The sequence below is a fragment of the Apodemus sylvaticus genome, chromosome 5, assembly GCF_947179515.1.
Source record: "Apodemus sylvaticus chromosome 5, mApoSyl1.1, whole genome shotgun sequence".
Lineage (NCBI taxonomy): Eukaryota > Metazoa > Chordata > Mammalia > Rodentia > Muridae > Apodemus > Apodemus sylvaticus.
Window position 1 is genome coordinate 4,714,998 of NC_067476.1, and position 14,031 is coordinate 4,729,028.

Genomic DNA, 14,031 nt, shown 5'->3' on the forward strand with positions numbered 1-14,031 from the left:
TTCAAATCACAGCCACTGGTTCAAATCACAGCCATCTGAACTGTAATTTGGGGGCTGGAGTTTGGAAGCTTGGGGCTCAGCAGTCAAGAGCACTGACTGCTCTTCCAGAAGTCCTAGGTTCAAATCCCAGCAACCACATGGTGGCTCACAACCATCGGTAAAAGAGATCTGATGCCCTCTTCTGGAGTGTCTGAAGACAGCTATAGTGTACTTACATATAATAATAATAAAAATCTTTAAAAAATAAAAAAGAATAAATTTAGTAATCAAAGAGAAAGCAAGCTTCCTCCTTCTGTGTCCTTTATATAGGCTGCCAACAGAAAATAGGGCCTAGATTAAAGGTGCATCTTCTCACCTCTGGATTAAAAGTGCATTTTCCCATCAGGTGATGGTGGTGCATGCCTTTAATCCCAACATTTGGGAGGTAAAAGCAGGAGGATCTCTATTCCAGGCCAGTCTGTCTGGTCTATAGAGCTAGTTCTAGGATAGCCAGGGCTACACAAAGAAACCCTGTCTCAGAAAAACAAACAAACAAACAAACAAAAGGTTTTCCCACCTCAAATGATTTAAGAAAAAAAATCCCTCAGCTGGGTGGTGGTGGTACACACCTTTCGTCCCAGCACTGGGGATGCAGAATCAGGTGTGAATTCAAGGATAGCCTGGTCTATAGAGTAAGTTCTAGGACAACCAGAACTATACAAAGAAGCCCTGTCTTGAAAAACAACAACAGGGAGGGGGGATCTGGGAAAGGGGAAATCATTTGGAATGTAAACAATGAATATAGAAAATAAAAATATTTAAAAAGAAAAACAACAACAAAAGAAACAAACAAAACGAAAGATCCCTGTAGGTGTTTTACTTAATTCCAGGTGTAGTCAAGGGAACAACCAAGAAAAGCTATCACAGGCAGCATCCTTGGACTAGTAAATCCCAACTCTCCCCAGAACCAGGAACAGCGAGATGTTGCCCCTTCTGCTGATGCTGGGCCAGGGTTGTTCTGTGGCACAGGAAAGGCCCCTGGGCAGCTGGAGGTGGAGCTCTTAGAGGGGAGCAGGCCGTCTCCGCAGGGGCTGGAAGGGCAGGCCCAGTACAGGCGGGTGAGGGAGGCGGTGCAGCAGGAGTCTTACCTGGGTGGTCAACACGAAAGAGAAGAGGCAAGGATGGAGAACACCTCGCTAGCCCCAGCTGGCAGCCCCCGGACGGAGCTGTCTCAGCCTGGAGCTGTGTGCTCTTGCCTGGGTATGCCCAGCAGGGATGACTCCCTAGGTACTGTGATGCCTGGGTGGCCATCTTAGGTAGTGATAGACGCCAAGGCCCTGGTGGACCAGAGCCAAGATTTCAGGCACCCCAGGCCAGGCCAGCAGCTTGAGCTCTTAACTTGGCCTGCACATTGGCTGCAGGAGAACCCCCAAATGCAGCCAGCAAGATGTGGGGTGCAGCATTTGCTGTGTTCTTAGAAAGAACTCTTTTTTTTTTTTTTTTTTTTTTTTTCAGACACAAAGGCTGGTGGCCTATGTGATGAAGTCAGGAGAGTTTGGAACCCAGAACCCTTGTCTTTTCCTGTGTATTCACACCGGCCACCCAAGGGACCAAGGATAGCCTGCTAGATTTTTTAGCCAGTAAATAGCCCAGCCTGAAATCCAGGACCACCAGCCTGGCCAGCACCTTGGGTTCCCCTGGTCACAGACTGGGCAGGAGCAGAAGTCAACATGGCTATAGCAGGAGGTGAGAAGCAGGACCTGCAGCTCTGAGAGCTGCCACAAGGTGGCACTAGCCTCCAACAGTTTGCTCTCACTAGGCCTGGCAGACACCTGAGTTTTATCTAATCTCTAGGACCTGCTTCCTCGTGCCAAGGCCCAAGCCATGTGCCAGTCTCTCAGCCACACCTGTCCTCTGTGCAGTTATTCTAGTCTCTGCCCTACCTTCGTGGCCCAACATCACACCAGAACAGAGGCGTGTCATTATCACATCTGTGGAAACCCACAGGAAGTGTAAAACTTACAACAGCCATGGGTGACAATGACATCTGTAGGCTTAGATTGTAAAACCTACTTTTAATAAGGGTTTTCAAATGCTTCCAGCCCCATTCTAGCCCATTGTCGAAAGGCAGGGGAGAGAAGGTAGTAAATGGGACAAGGGGGTGTGGACCTGAATAGAAGCAGTTCCTTGAGGCAATTCTGATCTCTGTTTGTCAGGATACCAGCTGTCCAGCTCAGTAGTGTCAGGATGCCAAACAGGAATCCTCAGTGGTGGCGTGATCCAGCAGAAACAGCCAGGCCTCCTCTGAATCAGCGCCAGTCAGCACATGTGACCAGGACCAGCCAGGAGAAGTTCTCTGCTGTGCCTCTCTCAACAAAGATCATGGAAGACCAAGAAAGCATTGGAAAGCTAGCTATGCACTATTAGAAGGTGTGGCCTTGTTGGAGGAAGTGTGTCACTATGAGGATGGGCTTGGAGATCTTCCTCCTAGATGCCTGAGCATGCCCAGTCTGCTCCTGGCTTCCTTTGGATCTAAGATGTAGAAGCCTCAGCTCTCCCTGCACCCTGCCTGCCTGGATGCTGCCACGCTTCTGCCTTGATGACAGTGGACTGAACCTCTGAACCTGTAAGCCAGCCCCAATTAAATGAAGTCTTTTATAAAACTTGCATTGATCATAGTGTCTGTTCACAGCAGTAAAACCCTAAGACAATGGATGCAGCCTGGAGACATGATTACACCAAGCACAAAACACGAATTCAGAAAAAGTAAAAGTTAAAAGTGAGAGTTAGCTGGGAGATAGCTCGGTTGGCAACCATTGGGTTAGCTTTCTCCAGGCCCAGGGCTCGATTCCCAATGTTACATAAACTGGGTGTGGTGCGGGTACCTCAGCTCAGCCCTGGAGAGAGGGGATACAGAACGGTCAGCAAAGGTCCTACAGCGTGAGCTTGAGGCCACCCTTGAATAAGAAGATACTTTCACAAAGAAAATGCAAGCATTGAAGCCAAAGCAAGGAGAAAGTCGGGGAGGACAGGAGGGTCTGGCAATGAGACAGATGCACTCAACCAAGGCCTGGGATCAGCAGAGCATGCCTATAGGACGTTTACGTACATGTCGAAAAGTCCAGTGTTTAGGCACACAAGTTATATAAACCTGTGAGGAGCAGCGAGGTAGCACCTATGAGCTCCCCTGGGGAGGACGAGTGTGATCAGGAGCAGTGGAAATTGCTAGACCACACTTGACAGCAGACAACTTCAGCAAGTACCTGAGTGAGCAGGCTGCGCTGTGGAGACGGAGGGCCCTGGGCAGAGCTGAAGCCTCACTTTCACACAGCAGCTGCAGCGTCAAGTGTGTGTGACTGCCACCTGCAGGCTGTGGTGCTCAGCTCAGGCCACACATGCTGAGCAGTTGCCTAGGACACAAGTGTGTGTGTGTGTGTGTGTGTGTGTGTGTGCTCGCATGCATACATACATACATACATACATACATACATACACACACACATACACACACACACACACACAAGGGTGGGGAGAGAGGGATGGGGAGAAGAGGGAAACCCCCCTGGTGCTATTCAGAATAAGACAAGAGCCACCTCAGGCCTGTCAGTCTAGGAGACAGTCCTGCTTCTGATCAAGTGCTGCAGGGTGGCACAAGATGAGGTCATGTCAGGAAGAGCCCAGGCTAGAGTTTGGGGACCAGGGCTTCGAGAGACAACTGCAGGGCCACTGGAACAATCACCTGTCTCCAGGATGAGCTCATGAGGATGTGGACTGGACCCCAGTGACCTCCCTCCTGCCTCAGGAACAGGTACCCCTTACTGACCACCAGCACTCCCTAACTGTTGCAGTCATCCTTAAAGCTCCTGACTGCTGATTCTCTCTGTCTCCCTCACTGTGATTTCCACAAAGCATGGAGGTAGGTGGAGTGAAGCAAACCCAAGGACCACGCACACCGTGGCTCGAGGAACAGGATTGGCAATGCCATTTCTGCTCCAGCTCCAAGGCTGGCTAGTTCTAGGCTAGACAGTGTCTGTTCCAGTGGCCCTGCAGTTGTCTCTCGAAGTCCTGACCCAAGAGTCCTGAACGCAGAAGGCCAGGGCACCAATGTCACTGCCCACACTTAGAGCTGGCCTCACTAGGCAGGGAGAGGCAAACCAGGGCCACCTACCAGGAAACACCGAGGGGGGCAACAGGCAGGACTTGATGGCTGGCCACATCACCTGACTGCCACATCTGTAAAACCCAGAAAGAATCCAGAGAGCTACCACCCTGGAAGCCACTCGGAGTGTCATCCCCTGAGACTCTGTGACTGCTAACCTTCAGAGGACAGCCTTTAGGCGGGAATGTCACTTGAGAGGCCCCTGGACCATTCATCAAGCAGCCCCAGGGTCACACCTGGCTGGCTGAAAGTTGTGGGGGGACCTGCAGAGCATGGGGAGCACTAGGCAAGCACACGGAGGGGGACGCCTGAAGGCAGGGACAACTGGGGCCCAGGAACCAGGATGCAGCAATTATATTTCTCTATCTACGGTTTCAGATGCCTGCCAAGAACAACAGCCAAGAGAAGACACGGTACGGAAGCACAGCCCAGAATGCACGCATACACACACATGTGCATATACCCATGTGTACCTGTGAGACACGCACATGCCTGCACACACACACCCCTGCATGCACATGCCCCACAATGCACACACACACCTCTATAGCCTCACTATTCTGCCAAAGGACACCCTCAGAGCTTCCAAAATCCAGATGTCTGTTCCTGTGGGGATCCCCCAATTGTCAGGAACACAGGCAAACCTGTTCTCCCCCATCCCTCCTTTCTGAGCTCCGGATATGAATTTAGCATTACACACAAAGGGGACATGGGCCTCATGGAAGCAGGGGTGGAGGGTTTCACAGAACTGTGTGGCCTTGCTGGAGAGGTTTGGAGTAGAATGAGGCACACTTCCAACTGCCCTAACTCCCCTTCCCACAACCGCCCTTGAAGCCCATGACTGCAAAGACCCCACAGAAGGCCCTGATACTCTTGAGCACTTCCATGGTTCAGCACCCCCCCACACACACACACACACAAAGCACACAGGCTTTCTTCAAACCTGTGCTGAGGCTCACAGATGGAGAAGTCCTAACCCCTCCCCAAGCCTCTCTCATAGTCTCTAGGCACTGACGAGCTCTCAAAATGGGCTGAAGTCACACTCACAGGCACTGCTGCTCCAAACCATTGGGGGTTCCAAAGGAATCCAGCAGCCTGAAGGTTTCCAGAGGGCACCTCACTCGGGGGTCTGAAGGGTGATCATGAACAGTACCTTTGAATGATTCCTGGCCCCCTGCAAAGTATGAGGGGAGCTAGTGTGGCCCCCTCCCACCTCGCTGGGATTCCCACCCTGAGACACCATTCTGAGGAAACCCCACAGAGAAGGCAGCACTGCAGTGTGCCCTTCATGCCAGCAGACTCCATGTCCCCAAGCTTTGGGGGTACGGTAGTTGCAGAGCATTGGGAGATGACAGTGGTAATGATGAAATGTGCCTGTGAACACCCCAGAACCCAGCTTCCAGGCAGCTGGGCCCTTTTCCTCCAGCAGCTGTCCTTGTGGTGGTCCTCACGCAGAGGGAGGGGCTGATTCTCAGGGATTGTGGCCAGGTTCACACTCTGGGGCCTGGGAGGATTCAAGTGAGAGATTCTAGGGTCCTGCAGGAGGAAATGGATCCTGGAACAGTGTTGGAGCAGACCACACAGGCTGGGGCCCACAACCATCAGCCTCAGAGTGTCTGAGGTAGCTACTCACAGCCTCCTAAACCCAGCTAGACAGGACCTACGGCAACCTCAGCTAGTCAGACTAATAGTTTGGGGGAGGGGGCAAAGTGTGGCCACACAAGGAACCACACCCACACCCACAGAGCCCAACAGAAGTAGACACCATGGCCAAACATCTGAGTCCTTTTCCTATGCCATGAGGGGTAGGGTCTGAAGTCCCCAACTCTCCTACATTGAAGTACTACTGAGAGAAAGCTGACCTCGGTCCCAGGACCCTGGGGGTTGTGCCCCTGCTGTCCCAAGCCCTGTGGTCTCTCAACACCTGATCAGGCAGGGTCTGTGACCTCGTATTGCTTCCTCCCACAAGCCAGGCTGGGCCTCAGGCTCATTCTTAGCACTGGCTGAGGAAGGAGAGACCACCCGAATCCTGGCACTCCTGGGGGAATTTCTTCCACCCCGGAAGTTAGGTTCTCTGACTCTCCCTCTCAGGTGCCACAGGTGAGGTCACACCTGACAGCAGAGACACCTAGGATTTAAGAGGTCCAGGGAAGAAGCTGCAGAGATGGCTGACCACAGTCAGCCTATCTGCTGGGAAGGGTAAGAGCAAGACAGCTTCTAAATCTTCCACGACCTGCTTCTAGGTTGGCAAAACCAGAAAAAGCAACAGGCCAAGGGTCACATGCTTGTGAATTGTGGGACGTGTCCCAGGACAGGGGAGCAGTCACACAGAAGGGTAGGTCTAAATGTTGTGCCTCTGAAGACCTCAACACCTATCCTTCTGTAGCCTATGTACACATACCAATGTATGCATACCCTAACACCCATGCATGTATGCATACACATACACAACATTCATGGGCATGCAAATGCCACAGACACAAACGCATACACATCTATCATGAGTGCACAAATACATGTGCCTGCCTGCCTTGAAAATGCACGCATACAGATGTGATAGTTTTCTAGAAGACGTGTGAATCCAGACAGCTGGAATTGATGGATAAACTCAAGTGTCAGACAATGGAAGTGAGGCTACAACTCCTGTGCTCAAGGAATCTGGTGTGGGTATGCCACACTGGCAGCCAGAAATCTGGAGGCCACGCCCTCCTCTGAACAAGGTGTTCAGCCCTGTAGACCACGAGACCTGGGTGGTGAGGACAGCTCTGCTCAGCACCCACCTGGGCAGTGGCCAGCACTCAGGCTCTTGGTCCACCACGGGCCTCCTCCCTTAGCTGCTGGGGTTGTGTGATGATCTCAACGCTCACAATCCCACGCCACCTGCTCCTGAGCTCCTGTCTGCAGTGATTCGTGGGAGTTAATGAAACATTCCACTGGCTGTGGGGGCAACCTGGTGGGAGCTCTGATCTCACATTCAAGGTTCTTAGATGAATCGGGATGTGCTACTCTGGCCCCAGGGATTCATGGGGAAGGGGTCCCAGGGGCCTGGAGTGTCTCCAGATGTTGACAACAGGACAAGCCCTCAGCCTGCCCAGGAGGGCAGGAGAAAAACAAATACCAATCTTCAGCCTGCCCACGGCTGCTCAGTGTGGAGGGGTGTGGGCCAGACCCAGAGGGTCCTCAACAACCCATGTACAGCAAGTACAGGGGTGACGGGCAGTAATAGGGGACCAAACCTTCCCTTAGGACATGCTGCTCTGAGGGAGAGGACAATGGGGTCCCCCAGAAAGGCCCCACCCAACTCCTGAGCCCAGGGAGGAGGAAGACACTGGGAACAAGGCACAGAAGTGGGTTATTGAGGGATCCCACCAAGCCCAGAACCTCTCCGCAGAGACCCAGGCAGCTGCGTGTGCTCTGAATGGAGTTGGGGCAATATACCCAATGAATTGGATTAATTACTCAAAAGCCAGGGAAATTTTGCTTCTGCCAGAAAAACCACTTTCCTCTTTATTACAAACTCCACTCAGCCCTGCCAGCCTCCCTCAAATTAGGTTGCAGCTGCAAACCAAACCCAAAATACAACTCCCAGGCAAGGGACGCAACACCCCTTCCTCCCTCCCCCCTCTCCTCCACAAACCAAACTATGGGGCAAGGACTAAGCTCTCAGGGGAAGAAGTCAGGGAAGATGGTGTCTGCTTCATCCTTCAGGGCCAGGCCAGGGCTGCCAAAATCCAAGCCCCACAGCTCTGCGGGGACAGCCTGGAGCTCCTGGGAGCAAGTCTCGGGGTCTCCGATGAAGCTTGGCTCTGCCCCGTCCATTGGGCTGCTCCTGGCAAGGGCTGGGCCTCCTCTGCCCTCCACTGACCCTGGAAGGAGAGGAAACATCAGAAAAGCAGGCACGGACCCCAGACACGGGAGGGCCTCGCGTGCTGCGACCACCGTGTCCATCCTAGGTGCCCATTGCCCATCTCTGAGGGAATGTGAACCCCATCTCTCTCCTCCCAGTGAAGTAGGATGACGCCAACTCTGGTAGCCCTGCTCTCATGCCTTAGGAGATGCTTTCCATGCCAGAACCACAGTAGTTTACTCAACACCGGATCATAGAGATTGAGGAGATGCACAACACATGCCTTGTCCTGGTGTTGACCCAGGACTGTTACTGAAAACGGCCTGGACTTACAGAGTCATGTCCACGTATCACGTACGCATGTCATCGCACGTGGTCAGACTTTACCTCAGTCCCTGCCATCATCCTGATCATCACCAGATGGGGGGTGTGGAGGAGGAGGATTTGGGGACCTTGGGTCAGAGAGCAAGCTGGGGTTGGGTACAGTCTCCTGGTCCTGTCTGGTTGGACACAGGCCCAGAGCCAGGGCCCAGTGGGGAAAGGCAGCCCTGGGCTCACAGCCCCACTCACCCAACCACCAATCAGGGTTGGTGGTCAGCAGAAAGGATCCATCCACCACTTCGGACCCTGCCCCTGTGGTGTACCTGGAGATGAGAAGACCCCCGAGTGGCCACAAGTGCACCTTGTCACTAGAAACGCAACAGAAACCCAGCCCGACCCTGCAAAGGCCCTTCAGATTCCACGGAGGCTCACTCCAACAGGACCAAGTGGAGAAAGCATAGCTGAAGGGCACAGGCCAGCGCCTCAGGGCTCTGCTGAGCAGAGATCCATATCAGCTCCTCCAGCCACAGCCTCACCCTCCCTTGCCTCCCACACCCCAGCTGGTGTGTGCTCCCCAAACACAAAATTATTCCACCATCAGCCCAAACAAAAGACAATTAGGAGACAAAAATGTTTTAGAAACACGTATCAGAAAGCCACATGGTGAGTCTGGTTTGGGCCAGCAGCCTGGGCCTCCTCTCAGTGTGGGGTAGAAGTCAGGAATCAGAAGCTTCCAGAAGTGGAGGAAAGCACAGACCAGCGCTAGGCTGAAGGCAGGCCAGTGACACACAGACTCAGAAGCACCCACCTGGCATCAGGCACAGATGCCAAGACCAAGTTGGCCTCCTCAGCCAGCATGCCTGGAGATTCAGTGTCCCTGGCCAGGGATCCCACCTGGTGTGACCCACCAGAAACAAAGTCGCTCGGCTCGGGCGTGGCTGCCTGCCATGGGTGAGGAAGCCAGGGTGAGAGCCCAGGACCCAAGCTGGAAGACTCTGACAGGGAGAAGACAGGTTAGCCCACACGGTTCAGGCCAAAGACTGTCCTACAGTGTGTGTATCTGAAAGCCAGAAGTACTGGACAGCAGGTGACCGAGCAGGGAGGTGTCCAAAACCAGGTGTCAACTCTGGGTCAGGGCAGGTCCCTGGAAAGCGGTTGGTCGCTCAGCCTTGGGTCACCCACACGGGATCCAATCAGAAGTCCCCCTCAGCACTGCTCCTGACCTTGAGCTCCTCCCTCCCTCAGACCAGCTGCCTATGCCCACATCACCCATGTACGTGGCTGCTCAGAACCCCTGCTGGCCAGCTGAGCCTTGCAGACATGGCAACTACAAATGATGGGAGACCAAACATCCAAGGAAGGCAGACTGGCATGAGAGGCAGCCCACCTGGTTCCTCCCTGGTACCTCCTGACCAGGGCCTGGCACCGAAGAACAAGATGCCACCCAGGCACTGGAGGTACAACTGGAAATGCTGCAGGCCTCACAGCCACCCCAATTTCAGCACAAGCAGAGGCGAGACAGCCCCCTGTTCTAGGCTCTGGGCATGGCAGGAGAGGCAGCCTTTCCGCGACAGCAACAGTCATTTCAGGGTCATAGGTCACCTGGCTCACTAAATGACAATGTTCTCTGGCATTTACCAGGGCAGGAGGAAGGTCTCTCCAGCAGCTCTACCACTCTGTCAGTAGCTTGGCTCTGGTCTGTATCCAGCATCCCACAGCATGGGGGGTCCTGAACCCTGAAAAAGTATAAGATGTGGCAGAGTTCAGAGCTCCAGAGAGCAGAAGAGCCAAGTGGAGGGAGCCAACCCCCTCTCCATCTTCACAGTGCCCCAAGTCTGCTGACAAGATCACCCTGTATAATGTACTGTCACCCCAAGCTCTCAAGGGACCATCTAGAGCCTTCTGAGCAGGGACGGCGATGTCACAGATGTGTGCAGTTAATGTCATGCTCAGAGCGAGCCCGGGACCCAAGGATGGGCGGGCCTCAGGGACACCAACCGAGCTGCAGCAGCAGCAGCAGCAGGCGCTTGTGCTATCCCGGAGTCTGGCTTGCTGTCCGCAATCTGATTCGCCAGGGTTACCTGCAGGACATCACCCTGCCACATGTGCCACATCTCCTGGGGAGGCTGGGGGACCTGAAGTTTAAAAACACACAAACCAGCCAGAAACTCAGGGTCGCACGTGCACTGAAGCTTCACTCCTCACACACAGCCCCTCCCCACTGAGTCAGACTGTATCCACCCAGGCACCACAAGTGTACATGGGAATCAGGCAGTAAGTAGTCTTGCGCTCACAGGGTACAAGTCTCAGTGTGAGCGTTCTTGGCCAGAACTGGACACATGGAGACCCTGAAACTCCCACACACTGTCATCACATAGGGGCATCCCGTTCCCCTCTAAGGAGAATCCCAAGTGGTATGGTTTGAATGTATCATGAGGGTGCAGAATGTGTGGCCGCCTTGGGCTGAAGGCTGGGGTCCAAAACGACAGAGCATGATGCTGTTAAACAAGGATATCCCATAATAGACACGCTTCAGAGGCCTGACAAGGCCCGCCTGCTTACGACTCACAGAGAGAGGCCCCCAGCTAGGTTCCACGCTGTGGGCCAGCTGAAGGAAATACACGGACATCTCCAGGACAGAAGCCATGTCCTCCCGCCGGCCATCAAACTGAGGCAGAAGAGCCCGCAATCTCTCACAGCTCAAGGAGATACGCCTCCTGCTTCCGGACAAGCAAAACGAAAATCTTACCCTCACCAGAGAGCAAAAGAACCTCTCGAACCCACGGCTGAGCAGCCTCAGCCCTGCAGCAGCCTGTCCCGTTGGAACCCAGGAGACACCGCAACTCTGGGCTGACAGCACAACCCTGAGGCGACTCTACTCTGGTTTGTGAAAGGGTGAATCCAAGTCAAGTCGCAGTAACACCCGACCTACCCCACAAAGCTGAACTGACTTGGGGATCTGGTTTTAACCCTGGTTGGTCCAGATGGCTGTAAGCTAACTATGCCACAGACTGAAACTCCTCCAGCCCAGTGGCACACCGCCCGCCCACGCTGCGTGCCCACGTGGGCGGCTGCCCACACCTGCGTTCTCTCTCGCTGACCACGTTTCTCCGAAGACAGGGGCCCCAGTCTGCAGCAGGCACCGGAGCTCTGCAGAGGGCTGAGCTTTGTGAGGGAGTCTGCAAGCTGTCCTGAGTCTCCGGCTGAGGAGTCCTGCTACAGAGAAAAGAGCCAAGAACACCTAGGAACCCCACAAAAGGCACCAGTGCCCCACATGGAGAACTAGGGCATTTGGGGTGGATGTCTGGAAGAAGTAAGACCGGCCTGGGTCATCCAGGAACACCACCTGGCCAGCTCGTGACCCCTCCCCACCCCCTCCCTCCACGCCAAGATGGGGAGCTCTGCCTAATTGTGCCAGGTAAGGTGACGATGTAAGTCACCCCTGGGCAAAGGCCTTGGAACTTGACCCTCTCAGAGCCCGTCAACCCAAATTTTACCTGCATCCCGCAATGCTGGAGACTCCGTAATCCTCAGTGGCCCTTTCGTGGCCACCGGACGCCATTGGCACCAAGTTGGAGGGGAGCAACAAGCCGGAAGCCACAGATAGCCCCTAGCTCTGCCCTCCAGCGCGCCCTCCCACGCACGCTCTGCCTATCCCAAGGAGCCCTGCATCTAACCAGCACCCTGCTGCCCACTCTTATGCAAGCATCCCTCCAACCCCACCCCCCCACGCCGGCCCACTTCGTGCTAGACTTGCCCCGCCCCTTCTCGTGTTTGACTCGCTGCTTCACGTGCAGGCCTGCAGACCACGTGACCTGATTACAGCCCACGTGATAGCTTGCAGCTCTGTTTCTGGCCCCTTTGCCAGAAAGTAACAACATGGTTCCACTCGACAGGTCTCCAGCAGACTTCTAGGGGTGTGGCCAACAGGGCGCCCAGGCCTCCGCTTTCTCTTTTTGCCAAGCATTTGCTCCTCCTTACCCAAGGTGGCTCGGCCTACAGCTCTTTGGAGCAGACTACAGGACTCTTTGGAGTCCAGCCCTGCTCTCGAGAAGCTCACAGCCTAGTTGGGAGAATGTGAATGACACCTATGGGACCCTGGCCAGTCTCAGGAGGACGATAACAGGTATGCTCCGCAGATCGTTCCTTCTAGCAGGTGTTCTTCCCAAGGACACAGTTATCACCCACCCTACCGGATCACCAGAGCCAGGCAGCACCTGGCCTCCCCGGTCAGTCGGAGCTGCAGTCATTTGAGCCACATGAGCCCCAGGTCCTGCTCCAGCAGCGGAAGTGTTGACCACCTGCGTTCCTGGTCTGAGCCCGTACATGGTTTGGAGACTCCCCATCTGGGAGCCCTCCAAAGCTCAGTCCTAGCTGTCAGGAGCCCCTTAGCAAATACTCCTTGAGTAACAGGAGGAAGGAAGGGAAAACAGGCAGGGGCCGGAAGGGCCATGTAGTGGTAAGAGATGGGTGTTGGGATGCAGGGACTTCTCCGGGGATAGTTGATGTAGATCACCACACCTCTCCTGGGCACCTGCAGAGGAAAGGACATGCAGTGGGACCTCTTGCCTCTGCTTCCAGTAGGGTGGAGTCGTGGGGGAAGGGCCTGGGATGAGCTGGAGAAAGGTAACACTTTTCTGGACGTTGTAAGTGGAATGGCCTCGCCCCTCTCTTCAACCCTGCTCTGCTCAGGCCCAGAACAAAGCATCGGCTAACCCAGGCAGGGTGAGAGCCAGGGGCATGCCAACATGGGCTCACAGGGTCGGGCTGCCGTGCTAGTGGGGCAAAGCCTTGGACTAAGGAAAGGTACGAACTCTGGAATGAGGTGTGGAGAAAGATCTAGGGCGGGGGTTACTCTTTGTACTGGAGCCTGGGGCTAAGGCCCGCCATCCCCCAGCCGGATGAGGCAGCTACAGTACTGAGGGCTCCCACTTCGGGCAGAGACGCATGGTTGCTGGTTTAGTGAGGGCTTGAGATGGAAACAGGAGTGCTTAGGGACACTGGGTTCTGAAAGCACTGTGGGGTCTGGGCTTTCCTTGGGGAAGGAGAGAGGAGGACTGACCCAGCAGGACCTGATCACAGTGGCCCTCTCCCCTCTCACTCAGGCTGGAGATTGAAGGCTGGCTGCACTCTGGGACTTGGGTCTTCCGGGCAGAATGTTGCCAGATATTCATTTCTGTGAAGCCCTCCAAAATCTCTCCCATCTTGCAACCTCTGATAGCCCAGTGTCTTCATTAGGGTTTCACTGCAGTGAACAGGCACCGTGACCAAAGCAACTCGTATGAAGGACAACATTTAATTGGGGCTGGCTTACAGGTTCAGCGGGTCAGTCTGGTATCATCAAGGCGGGAGTTCCATGGCGTCCAGACAGGCATGGTGTAGGAGGAGCTGAGAGTTCTACATCTTCACCTGAAGGCTACTTGCTAGCAGAGTACTGACTTCCAGGCAGCTAGGATGAGGGTATTAAAGCCCACGCCCACACTGACACATCTACTCCAAGTCCACACCTCTTCATAGTGCCACTCCCTGAGCCAAGCTTATTTAAACCACCACACCCAACAAGGTCACCTCCCTGCTGGACCCTAGTCAGTTGGTGGTGTCGACCCAGATAGGGTCTCCCTGAGTGATGGTCTGGATCCCCCGATAGTAGACCTGACAGAGGGTCTGGATGTTGGGCAGATAGAGGTAAGGCATAGCTAAGGGAGGTAGAACCCAGCTGGGTGAG

The 14,031-nt window shown here is 54.4% G+C and overlaps 1 protein-coding gene across 2 annotated transcripts; it reads right to left on the reverse strand.

The window, feature by feature from the left end:
* Nucleotides 1-7,691: 7,691 nt before the first annotated feature.
* Nucleotides 7,692-11,868, reverse strand: Sohlh1 (spermatogenesis and oogenesis specific basic helix-loop-helix 1). Of its 2 annotated transcripts, XM_052181059.1 has the most exons (8): nucleotides 11,804-11,868; nucleotides 11,388-11,522; nucleotides 10,876-11,023; nucleotides 10,305-10,441; nucleotides 9,909-10,042; nucleotides 9,115-9,301; nucleotides 8,556-8,629; nucleotides 7,692-8,004 (listed from the first exon to the last, which is right to left on the reverse strand). In XM_052181059.1, exons 1-8 carry the CDS (start codon nucleotides 11,866-11,868, stop codon nucleotides 7,802-7,804), a joined length of 1,083 nt encoding a protein of 360 aa, XP_052037019.1. In that variant the 3' UTR covers nucleotides 7,692-7,801. The 2 variants fall into 2 exon arrangements, with proteins under 2 accessions (XP_052037019.1, XP_052037020.1); XM_052181060.1 differs by lacking the exons at nucleotides 8,556-8,629; nucleotides 9,115-9,301.
* Nucleotides 11,869-14,031: the final 2,163 nt, after the last annotated feature.